General features: G+C 43.2%; 1 protein-coding gene across 11 annotated transcripts in view; it reads right to left on the reverse strand.

Moving 5' to 3' along the window:
- The window catches only part of SSBP2 (single stranded DNA binding protein 2), a 195,374-nt gene that overhangs the window by 23,162 nt on the left and 146,755 nt on the right, over nt 1–25,457 (reverse strand). For 9 of the 11 annotated variants that reach the window (XM_084833571.1, XM_084833578.1, XM_084833572.1 and 6 more), the window contains 6 exons: nt 24,890–24,925; nt 12,332–12,386; nt 10,951–11,021; nt 10,198–10,276; nt 8,157–8,185; nt 1,764–1,862 (listed from right to left, as the gene is read on the reverse strand). In XM_084833571.1, the coding sequence (XP_084689697.1) occupies nt 1,764–1,862; nt 8,157–8,185; nt 10,198–10,276; nt 10,951–11,021; nt 12,332–12,386; nt 24,890–24,925 (369 nt within the window). The remainder of the gene's footprint in view (nt 1–1,763; nt 1,863–8,156; nt 8,186–10,197; nt 10,277–10,950; nt 11,022–12,331; nt 12,387–24,889; nt 24,926–25,457) is intronic. The other 2 variants (XR_014787643.1, XR_014787644.1) reach the window with 1 other exon arrangement.

Consider the following 25,457-nt stretch of genomic DNA (forward strand, 5'->3'; position numbering starts at 1 on the left):
AAGATGCTTCTGTGGTCATGTGGCCGGCATGACTGAACACCGAGGTGCATGGAACGCTGTTACCTTTCCCGCCGAGGCGGTACCTATTTATCTACTTGCAATTTCTTGCTTTCGAACTGCTAGGTTGGCAGAAGCTGGGACTGAAGACGGGAGCTCACTCCGTCACGCAGCACTCGGGTCTCGAACTGCTGACCTGCCGACTTTCCAGTCTGCAGTTCAGCGTCTTAACCACTAAGCCACCGCGGCCCTTTCTCTATACATCTCGTAAAATTCCAAGAAACCAGATGTTCAGGGAAGGGGCTTCCCAGTTCTTACATGAGACAAAGTGGCCAGTGGCTGGTGATGGTTCTCCCCTCCCCCCTGCTTTTTTTTACTTGTTTCTTTTCCTGTACAGTCTCACTGGAACTAAGGGTGCATCATCTCACACAGTCATTTCCCAATTTCCAGAGGCATTTGGAGCTTAATTTATGACATGGTAACAGCTAAACCCCCAAATTGCCTTTTAGATTTGAATTAAATAAAAAAGACAGACCACATCCACCAGCCATCCCATAGTAAGAACTCCCTCCTATTGTAGGCCATGAACTGAAGAGCAACTGGAGCAAGATGCAAATTCATTGAGGAATTTATTTGATCTGGGGGTGGCATGAAAATTAATTATTTGTTTGGGGATATTTGGATATGAAATTAATTGGCTTGCCCTCTGTGAAATTTAAATTCTATTAATTATATCTAAATGTGCATCTATACAAATAAATTAGGATATGCAGATTTTATGCAAATTGTGTACTCTTTTTCAGTGGTGCATATCCTTTGGAGGTGGGAGTGATGCATTAGTGGTCAACCTATGTGCTGTGTTCTAGGTTCAGATTTGTTAGAAAGATACAATTAGAACCTTCTTTAAATCATGAGAGTATGTATGAGATGCTATCATATTGAATGAAAGCAGATATCTGATATCTATCTATCTATCTATCTATCTATCTATCTATCTATCTATCTATCTATCTATCTCACACACAGAGACACATAGTAAATAAATTTGTTTTAACATGCATTTAATATGCATTTGGGATCCTGCAGGGGAAAAGCTGCTGGGAGGGGAGGAGATTTGGAATGGAGATATTATGGGTGAGGAAAGGGCTAAGCATCCTCTTCCTCTGCTACTTCTCCAATTTCAGTCTCTAAAAGTAGCCTTTTCTCTTTAAAACGTGTTATGGGTCTTATGGGTAATGTTACATGTGTTTGCAAGTAATGGCTAGTTTGGCCCTTAAACTGAAATTGTGGATTAGACAATGAAAAACTGAAACAGTTATCTCCCTTTTTGTAAACAGAAAAATATAACGACTTACTGCGCAATCCTATGCATGTTTACTCAGAATTCATTCCTACCATGTTCAATGAGCTTACTCCTTAGTAAGTGTGTTTAGGATTGCAGCCTTACCATCATGTTTGCTGTGATGGAAATATGAACAAGTTTATGAAGCACATGAAGTGCTACATCAAATGGTATTTCTTAATAGTATTATGATAAATAACAATGGGGAAAGCCAGACAGGCTCAGCAAATACCAAAAGGAATGTATACTCCTTAATTTATTTCCAAACTGGGCATTCAGCCCTAAATCTGTAAGGTATTCAACAGCATTGCTGTACACGGACATGGTAAACGATTAGGCCTGAAATTATAACTTGGAACTTAACATTGTTCACAGCTGAGAAAGTTGTTTAAGTAGCAACCAAATATAAAGACATAGTACTTACACTTTCACTCTGAAAAGGGTTTAGAAAGTTCCCCCCCATTTCACCATCATCTCGAGGGGTCCCGGGCTGATTGCTCATGCTCATATTACTGGGAGAGTTCTATTTGAACAGCACAGAACAGGAGAGTCAACACTATATGCGTAAATTAATTTGTGACTGTTTCAGAACAACCTCTAGCATGTAAACTGAGAAATCTAATGATGAAAATATAAATCCCAGCAGCATTGCAACATTGCACTTTTGCCTCAATCCTCAAGGGTGACCCAAATGCAAAAATAGGCTTCCAAGCATGGATCACCCTATATTTCCGCCCATGTATACAGAGGAATACCCTATGAGGAGAACAGTCCTGCTTCTAATACCCACATGTGTTTATACGCGCACACAGTGAACCACCAATGGATGACTATCAGCCCTGACGACACTGATCACCTATTTGATGGGTAGGACTAGGACTGATAATTGAACCTATGCATCCTTTTGTCCAAAAGAAGAACAATGGTTTCTGAGCTGACATAAGCAATTATTTTTGATGGAAACAGAAGATATTAGATCCTTGTGCTTCAGCGAAGCAGCTACACAAGACATTATCTAGACCAGGCCTTATATATTTGTGTGTGCACATATCATATTGCATCAGTGATACACATGCATACCTTTTATACTTTGCAACCTGGACCAGACTGAATGTTTTCCACATCATGAAATGAATTTTGAACTTTATCTCAGGTTAAGATTTAAAATGGTAGCAGCATAGGCCCCTGAACTAAGACACCTCTGGCTATGAACCAAAACTAGGAATACCCCCTTGCTTGAACTCATTTACATAACAAGCAGAACTGAGGACTATTGCAAATGTAATTATCCCAATTCCTTAAGCATGATTAAAGGATTTTGTCAGGGATCTCTCCCTCAGTCTGTCATGTGTGAATAACAGGCCAGCTGAGGAGAAGAGGGGCTAGACACCTTACAGCTGTCCCCTCTTCTGGTTCTTCCCCCAACCTGATGGTTCCTGGCAGCCTTACCAGTCTGCCCTCGGGTCTGGTGGTGCTGCTGCTGAATGCCAGGTCGGCCCAAAATAAGACCTCCCTCATCCATGATTTGATTGTGGATGAGGGGGCTGACCTGGCATGTATTACTGAGACCTGGGTGGGGGAACTGGGAGGGGTCACTCTCTCCCAGCTGTGCCCTCCTGGGTACTCAGTGCAGCACCAACACCGACTTGAGGGTCGGGGAGGGGGGGTTGCCGTGGTCTATAGGAATTCAAGCTCCCTCTCCAGGCTTCCTGCTCATTCGAGTGCAGATCTTGAGTGTCTGTACCTTGTGTTGGGTACCCGGGACAGATTAGGGATTCTGTTGGTGTACCGCCCACCCCGCTGCCCATCAGACTCCCTGCCTGAGCTGACGGAGGTGGTCTCGGACTTGGTGTTGAGGACCCCCAGGATGATGGTCCTGGGGGATCTCAACTTCCATGCCGGGGCCGCTGTATCCGGGGTGGCTCAGGACTTCATGGCCGCCATGACAACCATGGGGCTGTCCCAACATGTCATTGGCCCAATGCATATAAAAGGACACACGCTTGATCTGGTTTTCTCGACTGGGCAGGAGGATGATGATCTGAAAGTAGAGGAATTAACATCTGTCCCTTTGTCATGGTCAGATCACTTCCTGCTGAGGTTTAGACTTCTGGCGGCCTTTCCCCTCTGCAAGGGTGGGGGACCTATTAAAATGGTCCGCCCCCGGAGATTAATGGATTCCGATGGATTCCAGAGGGCTCTGGGGGATTTTCCTGCTGGTATGGCTGGTGCTCCTGTTGAAGCCCAGGTCGCTCTGTGGAATGCAGAGATGACTCGGGCGGTTGACACGATCGCACCCAAGCGCCCTCTCCCTCTGAGCAGAGCCCGGCCAGCTCCTTGGTATACACCTGAGCTGAGGGCAATGAAGCAAGAGGGGAGACGGCTAGAACGCAGGTGGAGGAAAACTTGTGCTGAGTCTGACCGAACACAGGTAAGAGCCCACTATCGAGCCTACTCTGTGGCGGTGAGGGTGGCAAAGAGGCAGTTCTTTTCCACCAGCATTGCATCTTCTCAGTGTCGCCCAGCGGAGCTTTTCCGAGTGGTTCGCGGCCTGTTACATTCTGGGCCAGGGAGAGAGACGGTGGAACCCTCGGTAGCACGCTGTGACGGGTTTGCGCGGCACTTTGAGGATAAAGTCGCTCAGATTCGTCATGAATTGGACACCACGATTAATGCAGTTCCATTGGTAGAGGCGTTCAGAGCACCGTCTGGTCCAGTTTTATTGGATGAGTTTCAGTTACTGAGGCCTGAGGATGCGGACAAGGTGCTTGGCCAAGTCCGATCGACCACTTGTGTGCTTGACCCTTGCCCTTCATGGCTTATTAAATCAAACAAGGAGGGGTTGTCCGGCTGGGTCCAGGAGGTTGTAAATTCCTCCTTGAGAGAGGGAGTGGTGCCTGCCACTTTAAAAGAGGCAGTAATTAGACCACTCCTGAAAAAGCCTAACCTGGACCCAGAGGATGTTAACAATTATAGGCCAGTGGCCAACATCCCCTTCCTGGGCAAGGTGCTTGAGCGGGTGGTTGTAGGACAGCTCCAGGCACTCTTGAATGAAACGGATTATCTAGATCCATTTCAATCGGGCTTCAGGCCTGGTTTTGGAACGGAAACTGCCTTGGTCGCCCTGTGGGATGACCTCTGCCGGGAGAGGGACAGGGGGAGTGCGACCCTGTTGATTCTCCTGGACCTCTCAGCGGCTTTCGATACCATCGACCATGGTATCCTTCTGGATAGGTTGTCTGGGTTGGGAGTTGGAGGCACTGCACTACAGTGGTTCCGCTCCTACTTGGATGGCCGATTCCAGAAGGTGGTGCTGGGGGATTATTGCTCTGTGCCATGGCAATTGTACCATGGGGTTCCACCGGGCTCTATTCTATCCCCCATGCTGTTTAACATCTACATGAAACCGCTGGGGGAGGTTATCCGGAGGTGTGGGCTGAGGTGCCATCAATATGCGGATGACACCCAGCTCTACCTCTCTTTCTCATCAAAACCAGGTGAGGCAGTGGCTGTTCTGAACCAGTGCCTGGGCACGGTAATGGACTGGATGAGGGCCAATAAACTGAAACTCAATCCAGACAAGACGGAGGTACTGTTAGTGGGTGGTTCGTCTGCCCGGCTAGGTGATAATCAACCTGTTCTGGAGGGGGTTGCACTCCCCCTAAAGGATCAGGTTCGTAGTTTGGGGTGCTCCTGGATCCAGATCTGTCACTTGAGGCACAGGTGAACTCAGTGGCACGGAGCACTTTTTATCAGCTTAGGCTGGTATACCAACTACGCCCTTATCTGGACAGAGATAGCCTAGCTACAGTTATCCATGCTCTGATAACTTCTCGTCTGGATTACTGCAATGCGTTATACGTGGGGCTGCCTTTGAAAACGGTCCGGAAACTTCAGCTGGTCCAAAATAGGGCAGCAAGATTGTTAACAGGGACTGGCCTGCGAGCTCATATTACGCCAGTACTTTTCCAGCTGCACTGGCTGCCGGTCCATTTCCGGGCCCGATTCAAAGTGCTGGTGTTAACATTCAAAGCCCTTAACGGCTTGGGGCCAGGTTACCTGAAGGATCGCCTCCTCCCATATGTGCCTGCCCGGACCTTAAGATCATCAGCAGCAGCCCTTCTCCATGAGCCCCTGCCAAAGGAAGTGAGGCGGGTGGCTACTAGGAGGAGGGCTTTTTCTGTTGTGGCACCCCGGCTCTGGAATGAGCTCCCTAGTGAGGTTCGCCTGGCACCTACATTGTACTCCTTTCGGCGCCAGGTGAAGACCTTTTTATTTTCCCAGGCATTTTAGCTTTCTAAATTTTTATCTTTGCTGTTCTAAATCTGTATTTTAAACTCCTGTACTGCTGCTAGGTTTTATTGTGGTTGTATTGTTATATTGTGGTTTTAATGTTCTATATATTTTAAATTGTTTTATTGTGTGCTGTTTGGTTTTAGTTTTTGTGAACCGCCCAGAGAGCTTCGGCTATTGGGCGGTATAGAAATAAATAAATAAATAAATAAATAAATAAATAAAATTTCCCATGCTATCCTTAATCACAGTCAAGTGTTAATGGCCAAGCTCACCCATCATGCTAAATCATAGCTTAGAGTGATGTGCACAAGCAAGAACAGTGAGGCTTGGGTTCGTGTGCCTCTCCTCTTCTTCCCACATGTCCAAAAGCAGTTCAGAAGCTTTTGTTTTTGGCTAACTGCAACTTCCCACATTGTTCAAACTGGGAACTGCGGTTAACATTAACTACAGTTGGCTCATTTTAAACTAACTGTAGTTAATGTTACCACAGTTTGTTACTCCAGACAGAACAAACTACAATTAAGGGAAAGCAAAAGCTTCTGAACCCTCCTCCAGGCTGGGTAGGAGAAGGAGAGGGGAAGTATGTGAGCCTGAGGCTCAGTGTAGCTTGTTCCTATTGTGCACAACATACTAACTCAGTGTCATAACTCAACAACAAACCATGAGTGATGACTACGGCTTGTTGGTGAACAGATAAGCCAGAGTTCCTGGTTTACACATCATGCTAAACATTTAGCTAAACATTTGTCTAACCAGCCCGCTGCCTCACTCATCATAACCCACAGTTTTTTAAAAAATGAGGGATACTGTGATGTGTGAACTGGGCTACAATGAGTTTAAATTTTAACTATAGTTAATCCTATCCAGGATTTCAAGCCATCTTTAAACCCCTAGTTAAGAGCAAACTCTGGCTAGTGTCAACCCTGGCTTAAGTGGGATGGGGCATCTCAGGGGCAATTCACTTATAAGAGAGAAGGGGCTATAAGAAAGCATAGAAGGGACTAGAAGGGAGGTGATAGCTTGGAATGAAGGCCCAGATCTGCATTTCTGTCAGGCATAAGAGACAGGCACAAAATAGAAAGCTGTATCCAATGTTATTCTAATTTAAGCCCCATTCATTTCAATGGGTTTACTCAAAGTAGGACTAACACTGTATACAACCCATAGTCAGGTATTCTGAAGAGACTACTGAAGGATGAGGAAGGAGAGAAGAGAATCAAACAACCTGATGTGTGCATGCCAGACTATGGATCAGGGGTGGCCTTTCTTCTTCCCCATCCTCTTGCTTGCACTGGCTTGCACTACCATGGCAACAGCAGCAACCATGTGCATTAAGGCAAGGAGAAACAACTGAACACCTTCCTGCCTTACAACTTGTCACCTGAACTGTTACCTTCTGTGTGTGACCAGCAGCCTTGAGAACCACATGTACTGTCCCTCATATCAGGATGTTGTAGAACAGCACAGCCAGGATTCAGGCTTGTAAGACTGACTTTGTTTTGTTTTTTACTAGAACCCTGAAGTTGACTAACCAGGCCCAGTTGCAAAGTAGTGGCAGGGAGAGGGGCACAAACGTACAAAGGCTTCTCGCTGCAGGTGTTTGCACTATACACATGGGAGGGACTATGTTACAACATGACATCGGGGGTGGGGCTACTCTGCACAGCCCGATTCCTGCTCGCATGATGAGTTTTACTACTTATTGTAACACCTGAATAGGTCTTGGGATGATCTACATATTCAGATACAAATTTACTTCTGCATCACTACGGATCAATAATTCTAATCATTATAAGGGTAGGGGGAAGGAGGGAGCCTTTTTGTTGTTCCTATTTTTAAATAATCAGCAACTCTTGCCGATCTAGCAAAAATCATCCAACGATCTACCAGTAGATCTTGATTTATTTTCTGCCTACCCTGTTATAAAGTGTCTCCCTAGAGTGTGTCTCCCATGAGAAGAGAGACTGATCAAGAGAGCAACTAGTGGAGGCAACATGGTTCTCCTATGCATTGATCACATTGGACTTTCTGGTGTCTCACGGAACAAACTGCTTTTGGAACTTGGGATAATTTAGAAAATAGTTTGGGAGATAGTAAATTGGTGGCAGTGATGGGAATACTTGTAGTTTTGGAATGACAAGACAAACATCTTTTTGGATATGACAAGCCCTTGGGCGTACCTAAAGGTCTGAATCATTATGGCCTATGTTTGTATCACCAACACTGAATATATGCAGTTTAATCAATTATGTTCTGATACAATCAATCACTCACAAAATAGGATAAGGGATTAGACCCCATCATTATATTCAGGTAAATCAATAAACAAATCTCTTTAACAGACACTATGGATTATCACGATTGGTTTTATCCTGTAATATATGATAACTGTTCTTTCACAATGTCCTCAAAGTGTTGCTAATCAATAACTACTTCACTTTAAACTATTTTAGGTGTTTTAACAACTATAATAAATTTGTTTAGAGAAAAACAGTGTGCTAAAAATCATATGCATACTTACTTTGGAGATACTGTCCATGTCTCCTGAGCCTTAAATTAAAATGGATACTCAGTTTAGTTAGTTAAGTATTTCAGCATTTTCCAAAAACTTAACACATCTTCTCTTTTGCCACTATTGTGAGCTTAGTTTTAGAAATCTCACTCTCTCTTATCTAGGAATGTTCACTTTCCTCTTCTGACTTTTATCTGAACAGTGAGATCTAAATAAATAAAATGCTCTAAGTGTGGATGTCAAGACAGCCTTGTTAGCTAGGTATGTGGGATAGATTTCTTTTTTAATAAAAAGAATACTGAAATTCTCCAGTCATATTAGATTCTCATATAGAAAATTCTCCATGGATACAAGCACAAACCTCTTCTGTGAAAAGAAAAAGTTCTAGTCTATGTGGTCACAAAAAATACAGGGAGAGATTGCTTTATAGATCCCAGATTTCTGTTTATTGTAGGGTAAAGTTAAAGGAGAGGGACTTAGTGGTTATAACACCAGTTTGCATTTTATGGCAGCGTTTAAACAGCATGGTGTTCAAATAGGGTTGTTCAAATTTATATAAACGCTAAAAGAAGAGTGATTTTAAATATAAAATCCATACTAGTTTTTAAAAGTTTTTTTAAAAAATAATTGTAAGCGCCTCTGACAGCCATAGCTGAAAAGCGACCGGTAAGTATTCTAAACAAATATGCCTTGTTATAGTTGTCTTTGACAATGTGTGGACTAAAATGTTCTAGAGAAAATATCCAATCTTGACCTGAATGCTTCAAGTTCTTCAGTCTCTTGTGTCACATTAAGCTTATTACTAACACCCTCATCTGAAAAATCTGCTCTCATATTTCTGCCTTTAACACTGACTTTAGTGTTCCTGTTGTGCTGGCATATCATGTTTTGTGATGTAGTGCTCATGTGACAGTCAGCACGTGCTTCCTTGAACCATCATGTTTCATACAGATTGCTGAAGTTTTGCTGAAGACTTCTTGAAACAGACTGGCTATCTGTACTTTAGCAACCATTGGGATGTGAGATGTTACTCATTTTGAACCAATATTTACTGTAATTCTATGATAAGTGCATCTTCTTTGTAGACACATAGTATATTTTCTTGATCTATTTGTTATCCCTAATTCTTAACTTTTTGCTTTTGGTCATGATGTACTGCTGACATAACAGTATGTACTTGTTTGAGCTTTCATATCTCCTCAAAACAAAAAGCATGTCTTTTCTCTCATTCCGTTTACTGGTCAAACTGAGGGCCAACACATACAACTACTTTGCTGGTGGTGGCTATTTTCTGATCCCCACTCAGGGCAAATAGACATCTAATTAATTTGACATGAGCAGTTTTGTTTGTCATCTATTTGCTGATCTGTTGTAGCTTCTCTGTGGCAAATGAGCATGTTATTTTAGATGAGTATGAGGAAGAAGCCGCCACAAGTGAAACAGTCATGTGCACATAACCCTCCCTTCAGTTGCTGGATGGGCAGTTTTCCTCTCAGCTTAAATACGCTTTCCCATGCTGTCATTTCTTCAGTATTTTGGTTTTGCATCTCAGTCCTAAGTTTTTATTTTACTCTAGTTGAAGCATAAATTATGCGTGATTCTCCTAAAATTATTCATATTCATGGTTCCAAGAGCAAGGTGAAATAAACACTTTTAACATCAAAAAGAGAAATGCCAAGGTTTCTAAACTTTCTGGACAGTTGCAGGTCTTTCTTTTGCCAAGGGGCCTTACTCCAAAATGGTGGCATTCTGTCCATGGACTTCTATTATAACTTCTAAAGCAAATGCTACTTCTAAAGCATAAATTCTACTTATGCAACTTATATGCTACTTATAAAGCACATGGATGAAACCAGTAGCCCAAGCAGACAAATTATAGTCCTTGGATTGCTCTCAGCCTTTTGCTAGCAACCTGAGAATCCTAGTTTGAATTTTTATCTCTTCTGACTCCAGAGGAAAATCTGAAAATGTTATGGAAACAATTCAAAAAGAGGCCTTCTGAACACATTCCCCAGCACAGAATAAAAAAGTCAAGATGTCGCATCCTTACCTAATGATCCATTCATATGATGTGAATCCATTCCACCCAATCCACCCATAGGGCCATCAGACCCTGGTCCCATTGGAAACTACAAAAAGTGAAAATGTATCATAGTACAAAACATGCTAGTAAGTAATTTACATCAATATGGTAAAGAATATGCTGTATTGTAGAACTCCTTAGATTGAAATCAGAACAGGAATAACAATCTTGTTTCAGAATATTGGGCCGTATCCAATGAGATGCTACCGCTAACGTAAATTATGTCATGCTAGCCTAAGTGAACTCTAGCACAACACCAATAGCATTTGCTGGTGTGATGGGTTTCCACAGAAAACCCATCGCACCAACAAACACTAATGGCATTGTGCTAAAGATCGCTTATGCTAGCAACAGAGTAATTTATGTTAGCAGTAGGTGTCACATTGGATACCACCCACTGTTGCCAATATTAGTATTAAATATCTCGCAGAATGACTAAGTAAAGGACTAGGAAATGACCTAAACAACAACTGCAGATACTCACGAGTATTTTTGTTAATATCATTGCATCAGAGCATGGCCTTGATGCAGCAACTGCTAACACTTCTATATTAGTGAAAATTCAGTGAACCAATGGTGTACACAGGAGCTATGTATATAATTCATGTTCTTCTACATGAAGGGAGATGAGAAAGAAGACATACAACAAAAATGTTTTGTATTTGGTGCTTTGGTACAAGCTGCACAATTTAAATATATGTATTCATTTCTGATATTTACATTAGGTCTGTTAGGTCCAGGAGGTACTGCATTCATTAAAGTATACATGTTGTCTCCAGAGTTGGTTGAATCTGAAACAAAAATATTTTTGGAAGATCAAGCACTTGCAGTGGAAAAGAATCAATGAATACAACGAACTGTTATTGAAAGAGGCATTCAGACAGTGCCAATAGTACAACAGAAGAACTCATTCCAGAACTGCTTTCAGACTGAGTTTATGCATTATTGTACAAACCAATAAATCAACTGTAGGATATTCTGCTTATAAGCAGCCCTTGGATAGACTGATTGTGAGCCAGAATTTGTCAAGGTACACATTTTAAAAGGAAAACAGGAGAAAATACTGCATAGGTACCAGTAGCATAGATACCAGTAGCAGTTTCCTTCTTTTAACATGGAAAATCACTAAATACAGACGGGAATCCAGATTATTCAAGCTGAAGGCTGCTAAAATCTATGGACCATACTGGCTTTATTAGCAGTTCATGATTAAGCACTCGTCTTTATGTAAAAAGAATGACAAGGGGAAGTAAGATTGGAGCTCTCAAAATGGAAGAACTGAAGAGGCTGAGAGAAATTGGTGATGAGCTAATCAAAATCCAGACACGATTTTGCACTAGTCATAACCCATGGGCTGTTGTTGGGTTAACTGAGGGTTGTTTCCCTCTCCAACAAGTTATGCTGCCCGGGCTTGGACGATATGACATGTTGCACCTGGGAGGGTGATTAGGAAAATAACTCCCAGCATGCACTGTGGCTTATTTAAGCCATGGTGATCCTGCAAACCAGATCAACCTAAGATGGAAGAAAATAATGGGATATCCTAGAACTGAGGTCAGGAAAAGGGAGAGTTTACATGCTGTTTGGTGGACTTGCATTAAAGCTAAACATTTTTAGGCAAAGATGATAATTCAATAAAAATATATTGAAGGTAAATTTGACATTAGAGCTGAAGATATCCTTACTGTAATATGCTAAAGGAGACCTTCTGAGGGATTAAGATATTGCTGTACCTAAATAATTTGTGTGAATTATTGGGAAACTAAGGATGTATCCAGATTGAGAGAATGGTTTATAAAGCTGTGGTACTTTGCCATAATTAACAAAATTACATGTTACATCCATGTAAATGAAGGACATCCAAAACCTAACAGCTTAAAGATGGAAGTGATTCAGAATGCTAAATACATTGTTGAAATAAAAAGCAAAGTCATATTCTTCCTGCTGTGAAAATGTATTTCTTTTGTCTTTATATGCACCTTAATTTATTTTCCGTTTGCATTTTTGTTGTGTAAATGATGTATTACCATTATTTCTCTTAGCGTTTTAAAAAAGTTACTATTTTACAATGTCCTTTCATTCTCTAGTTGAAGTAGGCTACCTGCTGGACTAGGCATGATGGGTGTTCCTGGTGGTCCTCCACCTCCTGGTGGACCCTAAAATATAAAACCAAACCAGTAATTAATACACACAGACACACACACACACACACACACACACACACACACACACTCTCTCTCTCTTATTAACACTCTCCAATCTACATCCAGATTGCCCTCGTCCGCAGGAAGATTAGCACACTGGGCAGGGCTAGATGGTAGAATGGGAGTCAGGAGTCCATAAACACTGGCTTCTTCACAGCATCACATTTCTCTCAAAAGATCTTTCTGCAGTAAATATAATTGGACTAAAGAAAAGCTCTCCTTTACTCTGAAGAAATTTCCCTACAGAACACACATACACACACACACACACGCACAGAGTACAGTAAGTGCTTTTAAGTAACTTTCCCTTTTGACAGAGCAGACACATTTCATTCCTTCTAATCCTGAGTTCAGACGGTCAAGAGCCTATCACGTAGTTCCCCAAGCTGTTACCCACAAGCACAGTGCCACCCATAGAGACCTACTATGTTACCTGCGAGGCAAGCCTTTTCCTTCCTGCTTGCTGCTGCCAGTCAGCCCCATTCCCCAGCCAGTCACACCCACCCAGCACTTTTGTACAAGAGCCACTCGGCTCCCATTGGCAGGAGGCGGCCACTGTCTTAATCTCCCAAATTCATTGTCCAGCATAACCATTAGGCATCAAGCTGTCATTTGCCTCTCCTCCACTGAGGGCTACTTTCCATTTGTAGACTGTTTAGACTTGTAGAACAGAGACTCACAACTCAAGAATTTAAATCATGCATTTCTCAGACTACAGTACCCACCCAACAAAGTAAAAAACCAACAATAGGTGGATGGGGCTGGACTGGTGCCCAGGAATAATTTACTACAGGACAGACTCAGAAGAGAAAACAGTCCACCACTTGTCACCTACAGTACCCAGCTAAAACCACTCAAATGTATGATCAATGGTCAGCAGCCCACTCTGGACAATCCTTGGGGGTGGGGGAACAATGGGTAAAGCTTGCTCTGCTCAGTTGTCAGCTCCTTGTGACAGCAGCAGAGTCCGGAGTTGACGTTGCCCACCCCTTGCCTTCTCCAACTGGTGAACGCGAGGGGCAGGTGAAACCCACTGTTAAGTATGTGCATGCATATGTGCACGCATACATGTAAGTGTGCGAGCGCATATATCTGTATGTGTGAGTAAATGGACACTGAAGACAGCATGCCAACATGGAGTCTAAGAAAAAGGACATCTGGCACAGAACTCAGTTCTGTCCCTCATTTTAAAAGGGCGGGGGGAGAATGTGATGAAATGGTATTTTATTTTGTTGTTTAATTGTACATTTTAATGTTTATGTGCTCTGCAAGTGTACCTCCATAATAACAGCAGGCTCCCCTGTAACTGTATTTGGGGGATACCAAGAAGTGTTCCAATCTTTGCAGAATATTCTGAATCATCAAAATCTGGTTAGACATCACATGCCTATCTTTAACTCTAAGTGCTGGTTTGATCAGAAATGTATTGGGGCAAAGAATGTTTTAGTTGAAAAATATAAGTCCTACAGGAAACAGACTATGACAACACTTTCTGCTGACTGGTTTGTTTTGAAAAAAAAAAGATATAAAGCTTTAATTAAGGATAAAAAGTCACAGGCACAAAGAGAGTCTTGGCAGAGACTAATTATTGTATCTAGGGTAAATCATTCAATTACTTTCTGGAGGGTGGTAGTGGCGGGGGAGGCTTATATAGTAGTACATCAAGGCTGGACAGCTGTATGTCAGCATCCACCTGGGAAGCACATTTTTGGGACATCAGTGCAGTGGGACACAGTTCCTTGCAAACAAGGATAGTCAATATTGACAGCTATCCTAAGTGGCCACCTGTTACTATTGCCAAGACCACCAAACTTATTGCACTGTTAAAACCTGGCAAAGCCCTGGGTGGTGACAATATCCCCCCAGAACTGCTTAAAGCTAATCCAGAATGGTGGGCCCAGGTACCAGTCGCATTGTTTACATGGATCAATCATACAGCATGTATTCCGGAGCTGGCCATCATCATTCCAAACTATAACAAAAGGGAACAGGTCTGATCCTGCCAATTGCTGACCCATCAGTCTATTAAATATAATCAGTAAACTTTATGCTAAGTATTTGCATGAGAAATTAACAGAGTGGTTAGACCAGGGGAATGTCTTAGAGGAAGACCAGGCTGGGTTTATATCAGGAAGATCAACAGCAGACCAGGGCCTCATCTTACAACATCTGGTGGAAAAATATTCCTCTTCAGTTGGGGGTACTCTTTATGCAGCCTTTATTGACTTTAAATCGGCTTCTGATCTCATCCGTTGGGACAGACTGTGGGAGAAACTTCAGGACACCAACACGGACAGGCGACTGTTACTCCTTATCCGCAGCCTGTACAAAAATACCAGGCTGAGGGTATGCTGTGATTGTGTAGGCTATCTCTCTGACCCTGTGCCAACTTTCAATGGTGTAAAATATGGATGTATTCTAGCTCCCACATTACTTAATTTTTATGTTAATTCAACGGTTAAGAGTTTACCTGACTCTAGCTTCCCCTAAGATGATGGTTCTGGGGGATCTCAACTTCCATGCTGAGGTCACCAAATACAGGCTGGCTTAGGACCTCATGGCCACAATGACAACCATGGGGCTTTCCCAACACGTTGTTGGCCCAACGCATGTAGAAAGACACACTCTTGATTTGGTTTTCTCAAATGGAAATGATTGTCATGATTGGATCACTTCCTATTGAAGTTTAGACTTCAAGTTTAGACTTGTCATGACTGGATCACTTCCTATTGAAGTTTAGACTCTCGGCAGCTGTTCTCCTCTGCAAGGTGGGGTACCTATTAAAATCATCTGCCCTCAGAGGCTAATGAATTCTGATGGATTTCAGAAGGCTCTGGGGGATTTTTCTGCTGGTAAGGTTAAGGCTACTGTCAAAACCGTGATTACTCTGTGGAATACAGAAATGACCAGGAAAGTTGACATGATCACACCCAAATGCCCTCTCCCTCTCAACAGAGCCTGGGTGGCCTAGTATACATCTGAGGTGAAGGCAATGAAGCGAGAGGGAAGATAGCTAGAACACAGCTGGAGGAAGACTCATGCCAAGTCCAACCAAACACAGGTTAAAGCTCAGCACCTACTCTGTGGCAGTAACGGTGGGAAAGAGGGAGTTCTTTTCCACCAGCATTGCATCTTCTCATTGTTGTCCAAGACAGCTTTTCCAAGTGGTTCATGGCCTTCTGCAATTTGGTCAGGGAGAGAGATAGTAGAACATTGCACATTGCAATGAGGTAGCACATTGTGATGAGTTTGCATGATACTTTGAAGATAAAGTCACTCACATTCATCATGACTTGGACACCACAGTTAATGCAGTTCCATGTGTACAGATATCCACAGCACCAAATGATCTAGTTTTATTGGATGAATTTCAGTTGTTGAGGCTTGATGCGGACAAGGTGCTTCGACAAGTCCAGTTGGCCACTGGACTTGACCCTGCCCTTCATGGCTTATTGCATCTAGTAGGGAGGAGATGTCCAGCTGGGTCCAGGAGGTTATCACTTCCTCAAGAGAGGGAGAAGTGCCTCTTTAAAGGAGGCAGTTATTAGGCCACTCTTGAAAAAGAGTAACATGGACTTGGAAGATATTAACAACTATAGGCCAACTGCTAACGTCTCCTTCCTGGGCAAGGTGCTTGCGCAGGTGTTTGCCAGCCAACTCCAGGTACACTTGAATGAAACTGATTATCTAGATCCATTTCAATCAGGTTGCAGGCCTGTTTTTTGAATGGAAACTGCCTTGGTCACCCTGGGGGATGACGATTGGTGAGACAGAGACAGAGGGAGTGTGACCCTGTTGATTCTTTTGGACCTCTCAGTGGCTTTTCATACTATCAACCATGGTATCCTTCTGGATAGGCTCTCTGGGCTGGGAGTTGGAGGTACTGTGCTGCCGTGGTTCTGCTCCTACTTGGATGGCCAGTTCCAGAAGGTGGTGCTGAGGGATTATTGCTCTATCCCTTGTCAGTTATGCCACGGGACGCCACAGGGCTCTATTTTATCCCCTATGTTATTTAACGGCTACATGAAACAGTGCAGGGAGGTTGCCTATAAATATGGACTGGGGTTTCACCAATATACAGGTAACACTCCGTTCTATCTCTGTTGTTGTTGTTCAGTCGTTCAGTCGTGTCCGACTCTTTGTGACCCCATGGACCATAGCACGCCAGGCCTTCCTGTCCTGCGCTCTCTCCCGGAGCGTGCTCAAGTTCATATTCATTGCATCCGTGATGCTATCTAGCCATCTCATCCTCTGCCGTCCCCTTCTCCTTTGGCCTTCAGTCTTTCCCAGCATCAGGGTCTTTTCCAGGGAGTTTTCTCTTCGCATTAGGTGGCCAAAATATTGGAGCTTCAGCTTCATTATCTGTCCTTCCAATGAGCACTCAGGGTTGATTTCCTTTAGGATGGACTGATTTGACCTCCTTGCAGTCCAGGGGACTCGTAAGAGTCTTCTCCAGCACCACAGTTCGAAAGCATCAATTCTTCGGCGCTCAGCCTTCCTTATAGTCCAGCTCTCACAGCCATACATTACTACTGGGAAAACCATAGCTTTGATTAGACGGACCTTTGTCGGCAAGGTGATGTCTCTGCTTCTTACTATGCTGTCTAGGTTGGCCATAGCTTTCCTCCCAAGGAGCAAGCGTCTTTTAATTTCATGGCTACAGTCACCATCTGCGGTGATCTTGGAGCCCAAGAAAGTAAAATCTGTCACTGCTTCCATTTCTTCCCCTTCTATATGCCAGGAAGAGATGGGGCCAGATGCCATGATCTTAGTTTTTTTAATGTTGAGTTTCAAACCAGCTTTTGCACTCTCCTCTTTCACCCTCAACAAGAGGCTCTTGAGATCCTCTTCGCTTTCTGCCATTAGGGTGGTATCGTCTGCATATCGGAGGCTGTTGATAATTCTCCCAGCAATCTTAATTCCGACCTCTGATTCATCCAACCCGCATTTCTCATGATGTACTCTGCATATAAGTTAAATAAGCAGGGTGACAATATGCAGCCTTGTCGTACTCCTTTCCCAATTTTGAACCAATCGGTTGTTCCATGTCTGGTTCTTACTGTTGCTTCTTGACCCTCGTACAGGTTTCTCAGGAGACAGGTAAGGTGGTCTGGTACTCCCATCACTTTAAGAATTTTCCACAGTTTGTTGTGATCCACACAATCAAAGGCTTTAGCGTAGTCAATGAAGCAGAAATAGACGTTTTTCTGGAATTCTCTTGCTTTCTCCATGATGCAGCGAATGTTGGCGATTTGATCTCTAGTTCCTCTGCCTCTTCTAAACCCAGCTTGTACTTCCGGTAGTTCTCGGTTCGCATACTGCTGAAGCCTATCTTGTAGGATTTTGAGCATCACCTTGCTGGCATGTGAAATGAGCGCAATTGTGCGGTGGTTTGAACACTCTTTGGCGTTGCCCTTCTTTGGAATTGGAATGTAAACTGACCTTTTCCAGTCTTGTGGCCACTGTTGAGTGTTCCAAATTTGTTGACATATTGAATGCAGCACTTTAACAGCATCATCTTTTAGGATTTTAAATAGCTCGGCTGGAATACTGTCATCTCCGCTAGCTTTGTTGTTACTAATGCTTCCTAAGGCCCACTTGACTTCACTCTCGAGGATGTCCGGCTCAAGTTCAGTGACCGCACTATCATGGCTATCAGGGACATTCAGATCTGTCCTGTATAGTTCTTCTGTGTATTCTTGCCACCTCTTCTTAATCTCATCTGCTTCTGTTAGGTCCCTGCCTTCTTTGTCCTTGATCATGCCCGTCTTTGCACAAAACGTTCCCTTGAGATCTCCGATTTTCTTGAAGAGATCTCTAGTCTTTCCCATTCTGTTGTTTTCCTCGATTTCTTTGCATTGTTCATTTAAGAAGGCCTTCTTGTCTCTCCTTGCTATTCTCTGGAACTCTGCATTCAGTTGGGTATATCTTCCCCTTTCTCCCTTGCTTTTCGCTTCCCTTCTTTCGTGAGCTACTTGTAAAGCCTCATCAGACAGCCACTTGGCTTTCTTGCATTTCTTTTTCTTTGGGATGGATTGAGTTGCTGCCTCCTGAACAATGTTACGGACCTCCGTCCATAGTTCCTCAGGCACTCTGTCTATCAGGTCTAATCCCTGAAATCTATTCCTCACCTCCACTGTATATTCATCAGGGATATGATTTAGGTCATACCTGAACGGTTTAGTGGTTTTCCCGACGTTCTTCAATTTAAGCCGAAATTTTGCAAGAAGCAGCTCATGATCTGAGCCACAGTCAGCTCCAGGTCTTGTTTTTACTGACTGTATGGAGCTTCTCCATCTTTGGCTGCAAAAGACATAATCAATCTGATTTTGATATTGACCATCTGGTGACGTCCATGTGTAGAGTTGCCTCTTGTGCTGTTGGAAAAGAGTGTTTGCTATGATCAGCATGTTCTCTTGGCAAAACTCTATTAGCTTTTGTCCTGCTTCATTTTGTACACCTAGGCCATGCCTGCCTGTTATCCCGGTGATTTCTTGACTTCCTACTTTAGCATTCCAATCCCCTATGTTGAAGAGGACATCTTTTTTTGGTGTTAGTTCTAGAAGGTGTTGTAGGTCTTCATAGAACCGATCAACCTCAGCTTCTTCGGCCTCAGTGGTTGGGGCATAGACTTGAATTACTGTGATGTTGAATGGTTTGCCTTGGATTCGTACTGAGATCATTCTATCATTTTTAAGATTGTACCCCAGTACTGCTTTTCCCACCCTTTTGTTGACTATGAGTGCTACTCCATTTCTTCTAAGGGATTCTTGCCCACAATAGTAGATATGATGGTCACCTGAATTAAATTCGCCCATGCCTGTCCATTTGAGTTCGCTGATTCCCAAGATGTCGATGTTCAATCTTGCCATCTCATGTTTGACCACCTCCAGCTTACCTTGATTCATTGATCTGACATTCCAGGTTCCTAAACAATATTGTTCTTCACAGCATCGGATTTTCTTTTCACCACCAGACACATCCACAGCTGAGTGTCCTTTCGGCTTTGGCCCAGCCGCTTCACTCTTTCTGGCGCTACTTGGAAATACCCTCTGCTCTTCCCCAGTAGCATATTGGACACCTTCCGACCTGAGGGGCTCATCTTCCGGCGTCATGTCTTTTCGCCTTGTGATACGTTCCATGGGGTTTTCTTGGCAAGAATACTGGAGTGGGTTGCCATTTCCTTCTCCAGTGGACCACATTTTGTCAGAACTCTCTGCCATGACCTGTCCGTCTTGGGTGGCCCTGCACGGCATAGCTTATGGCTTCACTGAGTTATGCAAGCCCCTTCGCCACAACAAGGCAGTGATCCATGAAGGGGCTCCGTTCTATCTCTCCATTTCATCAAATCCAGGTGAGGCAGTAGGTGTTCTGAATCAGTCCCTGGGTGCTGTAATAGACTGGATAAGGGCCAATAAACTGGGACTCAATCCAGATAAGATGGAGGTATTGTTAGTAGGTGGTTCTTCTCCCCAGATGAGTGACATTCAACCTGTACTGAAGGGGGTTGCACTCCCCCTAAAGGATCAGGTTCGTAGTTTGGGGGTGATCTTAGATCCAGCCCTATCACTGGAGGCACGGTGGCATGGACCACCTTTTCTCAACTTTTTGGTAATCTCTCACTTGGATTATTGCAATGTATTATACATGGGGATGCCTTTGAAAAGGCAACTTCAGCTGGTCCAAAATAAGGCAGTGAGTTAATGGGGACTGGCCATATTATGCCAGTGCTTTATGACCTGCACTAACAACCAGTCCATTACTGGGCCAAATTCAAAGTGTATTAACTTTGTATTAACTTACAAAGCCCCAAATGGCTTGGGGTCAGGTTACCTGAAGGATCATTTCTTTCTATATATACCTGCCTGCACCCTAAGATCATCCTCAGAAGCCCTTCTTTGGGTGCCCATGCTGAAGGAGATGAGGCAGGTGGCTATTAAGGAGAGGATCGTTTCAGTGGGGGCACCCAGGTTGTGAAATTACTCCCCAGAGAGGCTCGCTTGGCTCCTACATTGGGTTCTTTTTGGTGCCAGGTGAAGACGTTTTTACTGTCCTAGACTTTTTTTAGCCTTTCAGCTTTAAAAACTGCATAAGTGCAAAGATTTTTAGATCTTTGCACTGCTGTTGGCTTTGATCTTGGTCACTCCTTTGGCTTTATTTTGTTTTAAACCTATGGTTTAAATGGTTTTAAGCTTTGTCTTGTAAACTGCCTAGAGAGCTTTGGCTAATGGGCAGGTATAGAAATATAATAAATAATTAAAAATTAAGTGGGCCTAAAAAGGGTATTACACTATATGGATTTTAGAATTTTTCTTATGGCCAACATGGATGCCTCCCCGCCCCTTGCCAAAAGAACCTGTGCACTAATACCTTCAAGAAGTGCCACATGCTCACTTGGATGGCTTTACCTATGGCTGGATATCAGTATATGGGAGATTTTTATTATCCATTTTAAAATGTGCCAAAAATACAAAGCATGGATTATAAATACAGAGCATGGTTTTGTATACCAAGCCTATACAGATAAGAAATCCTCTGAACGGTTATCACTACAAAAAGAAAGAAAAGGTCCCACTATTGACCAGCAAGACCATGTGCCTTTATATGGCTAGAAATTTACACTGGGATATTAACTCTTAAATCTCAAGTGCAATCCTAAAACTCTCTTTTATACATAGATGAACAGATGTGATTCTAGCAAAGCACAGGATACAAACCACATGGCCAGAGAAATCAGTATTCAAAAAGTTTATTTTACTGAAGTAAAGTAGCTCTAGGTCCCAATAACTTTCATCTAGTTCTTACAATACACCAACTTTTTCATGTTGATCTCAAGTAATTTTGATTAACAAATGAGGAATAATGTCTTTTGAGGGTCAGAACAGCTCTGTCTTAATACAGACATTTAACTACTGCCTGTTGTTGAGAGAAATGTGTTTTTAAAAGGCACAGAAAGGTGGCTGGGGTACAGGGTGCGGCCACTGAAACAGTAGAGGGCAGGGGAAGATATGGTGGTGGGAGTCAGCTGGGTCATTATAGGGTGGGGAACACAACAGGGTGTTGGTTGCTCCCAAACTATCTCCCATATCAGAGAGCCTTAATAGCCCTGGTATCAGTCCCCCTGGGTTGAAGGTACTGCTGCTGAATGACAGGTTGGTGAATGGGAAAGCAACAGCCATTCAGTACTTGATGCTGGATGAGAGTGCCAGCCTGGTTGAATGTGACTGGGGGAGTAAAACTCTCCCAGCTTTGCCCACCTGGGTTCTCTGTATTGCAGCAGGCAAGACCTGGAGGGCAAGGTTATGGAGTCACAGCGGTCTGTCATAATTTGATCCCTCTGTCCAGGTGCCTCCATCTCACAGTCTTCCAATTTCAAGTGTGTGTATCTGAAGGTGGGTGTTCAGACAGAATAGGGATTCTGTTGGTATACCACCTGCCCTGCTACTCAACAGTCTCCCTTCCTGAGCTAGCCAAGGTGGTCTCGGGGTTGGTGCTGGCATCGCCGTGGTGTGTTGTGCTGGGGGACTTCAACATACATGCTGAGGCCACCTGGTCAGGAGTGGCTTAGGACTTCATGGCCTCCATGGCAACCATGGTATCTGGCCCCACTCATTCAGCTGGGCACACAGTGGCTGGGTCCACACATCACTTTAAGCCATGGTGGTTTATAAGTTACTCACAGTCGCTTATAAACCACCATGGTTTATTGTGTCATCTGCAAGCAGTTTTCCCTAACCCCGGTGGCTTATTGATCTAAAATAAGCCACCCTGATAAGCCACGGTCTGCAGTGAGGTTTATCCATCATGGCTTATCATGTCGTCTGGCACTCCACAGTGACTTAAAGGGTGGTTTAAAGATCGCCTACAGAGTCGCTTGGCAAGAGTGGTCAAAACTACTGCCACTACTCTGCTCCAGCCAGCAGATCTCTGTTTCTGAGATCTGCCTGGCAACAGATTGTGCCCTGGGAAGGGAAGGTGAAGAGCAGGGTGGGGTGTGAGGTGAGTGAAGGGAATGAAAGGGTAGCAAATGGTTGGTTTCTGGTCACTTTTCCATGAAAAAGTCATGCAGTTACCCAGTACAGTATTTGGAGGCTCCCCATGAGGAGACCCCATGTATAAAACTTTCTCCCATTCCAGCAAACTGTCAAGGAGTTAGAGCCCGCACCCCTTTTTTTCTTTTCTGGTCACTTTTCCATGAAAAAGGAAGGTTGTGCAGTTATCCAGTATAGCATCTAGAGCTCCCCATGAGGAGACCATGTGTATAACATTTTGCCCAAGTCCAGCAGACTGTCAAGGAGTTAGAACCCCTACCCCCCTTTTGGTGCACATGGGCAGGGAAAAGGGAACGGCTTTGAAAACCAGCTGGGAAGTGGGCAGAGGCGGCGGGAGAAGGAAGTGGAGCAGGAAGGAACGCCTTGAGGATCAGGGCACCGCTGGTTGGGTGGGGCAGCAGGGGAGTGGAAAAGCAGCTAACAATTGGCAATATATCAATAATGGTGGGGATCCAGCAGAGAAAGGAGAATACACCCCTAGCATGAGACAAGCCAATTGGAGAGATGCAGGTGATGTAGTGGTGGCGCAGGGTTACCAGGATTTGGTTTCCAATGCAAAGGAAACTGAGATACCATCCTGGCTGAGTGGGAAGACTAGAGGGAGGAGGGGCGAGGGCAGGGAAAATAAGCTACGCACAGTAGCTTATTTGTTCGATCGTGTGGGGGATACAGTAGCTTATAAGATATTGTGCATAGCTTATAAACCATCATGGTTTAAAGTGATGTGCGAACCCAGACTTTGTATCTCATTTTCTGTGTAGGGTGAGATAATGGTGATCTGGGGGTGGAGGAACTTTCTATAGTTCTGATGTCATGGACATATCACTACCTGGTGGGGTTTAGACTTGCTGGGACTTAAGAGCCCCTGCAGGGGCCCAATTAAGATGGTCCACCCCAAGAGACTGATCGATCCAGATGGCTTTCTGATGGCTCTTAGGGATTTTCCTGTCACCTCAGCAGGCGATTATGTTGAAGCCCTGGTTGATCTCTGGAAGACAGAAATGGCTCGGGTGGTTGACATAATCACTCCTGAGCATTCCTTCCCAAAGAGTGGAGCCAAATGAGCCTCCTGGTTTTCCAGGGCACTGAAGGTGATGAAACAACTGGGATGTTGACTAGAGCAATGTTGGTGGAAAACTCAGAATGAATCTAAACGTACATGGGCTAGAGCTCATTTGAAAGCCTACTCTGTGGCAATGAAGGTCTCTAATCTGGCCATGGTCACACATGCCTTAGTTACATCCCATGTTGACTACTGTAACATACTCTACATGGGGCTGCCTTTGAAAACTGTTTAGAAACTTCAGGTAGTCCAGAATGCTGCAGTCAGACTGTTGACTGGGGCCAGTTTCAGGGAGCATGCAACTCCCTTGTTACAGCAGCTTCACTGGGTACCCGTCTGTTTCCGGACAAAATTAAAAGTGCTGGTTATGACTTATAAAGCCATATATACCTTGAGACAAGGCTACCTGAAAGCTGCCTGCCCGGTCATTAAGATCTTCTGGAGAGGCCCTTCTTTCGGGACTGCCACAATCAGAGGCACTTTTGGTGATGATGCGAGAGAGGCCTTTTCGGTGGCCATTTCCAGGCTATGGCACTCTCTTCTAAGGGAGGCTAGGTTTGCTCCCTCTCTCCTATCCTTCTGACAGCAAGGAAAGACTGCTTTATTCAAAAAATGCTTTGGTCTGTAACTAGGTCTGTGGTTTGGATGCTGTTTTTTCTGTAATGTTTATGTTTTATTGTATTTTAATATGTTTTTATTTTTTTAATCTATTTTAAATTGCTTTGTAAGCCACATTGAGTGCCATTTTGGGGAAGAAAGATGGGGCATAAAAAATATTGATTAGAAAGGGGATTCCATCACCAGAGTACTTTGAAGTTTAGCCTTTTCAGTCCCATTCAATTTAAGCAAGGAAAGTAAGAGTTGTTAAAGCAAAATAGTAAATGAAGGGAAGTATGGTAAATGTAGTTCTCAGGTAATTATGAACAAAGTAAAATATTCCATGACATTTTATTTGTGACTATGCTGTTAGATGCTTCTTGGCCCTTCATATGCAATTTCCAAAATTCAAACCATTATTGTGTCCCTTAAAACAGTATATTTTACTGCTTCATTATTGAAGAGTATGCATTGTACCAGTTAGAGAACATATGCTCAAGCAAAACCCAGCATTCAGAGTAATTTTGGCCATACTGCTAACTGTTCTACTAATGAACATCAACACATGTACTACAGATATATGGCAGACACAATGACACAAAACAGATCAGATGTTCACTTCTCAACCAATACACATGGGTTTTCCTCAACATCTGGACAACCATTTCTTAACCTAAATAAAATGCAACATTTATGCTAATGAGTACACACACATATGAGCATATACACACACACATACTCACTACATAATTCCCAGGTGACGCAGAAGAGTATGGTATCTAAAAGACAAAAGAAACAAAGTAAGCTATTTTCCCTTTAAGACGGAAAAGAGAGAGTTTCTATCAAGATTTACTTAATTTTAAAATATATTTCTAGAAAGAAAGAACTATTTAACTATATCCATCATTTCCACAGATTAAACCACAATAAGAAAATCTGAAGATGAGTATTTTACTATTGTGTTTCCATTTTACCAATTGTTGCCCCAACACATTTTGTAATTATGAATGCTGTATATAATAAATCAACACAAGAATGGGACAATATTAGCCAAACACTCTATCCAGAGTTCACACTATGGGAAAAAAGTATTTTTATTAAAAGTATTTTACCCCATCTTTACATATAAAATACCAAAGTTAGCTAACAAAATAAAAAAAACAAGCAAACAACTAAATACTAAGAAAATAACAAGTGTACCAAGGCAGCATAATAACTTTAAAAATAAAGCAGTAACCACATAATTATTATGAACACATAATAGGCCATTAAATTGCCTTATTGCCAAAAGCCTTCTAAATAGAAGGACCC

This window comes from Heloderma suspectum, chromosome 2, assembly GCF_057233095.1.
Source record: "Heloderma suspectum isolate Gila_16-S chromosome 2, 16-S_ref, whole genome shotgun sequence".
Lineage (NCBI taxonomy): Eukaryota > Metazoa > Chordata > Lepidosauria > Squamata > Helodermatidae > Heloderma > Heloderma suspectum.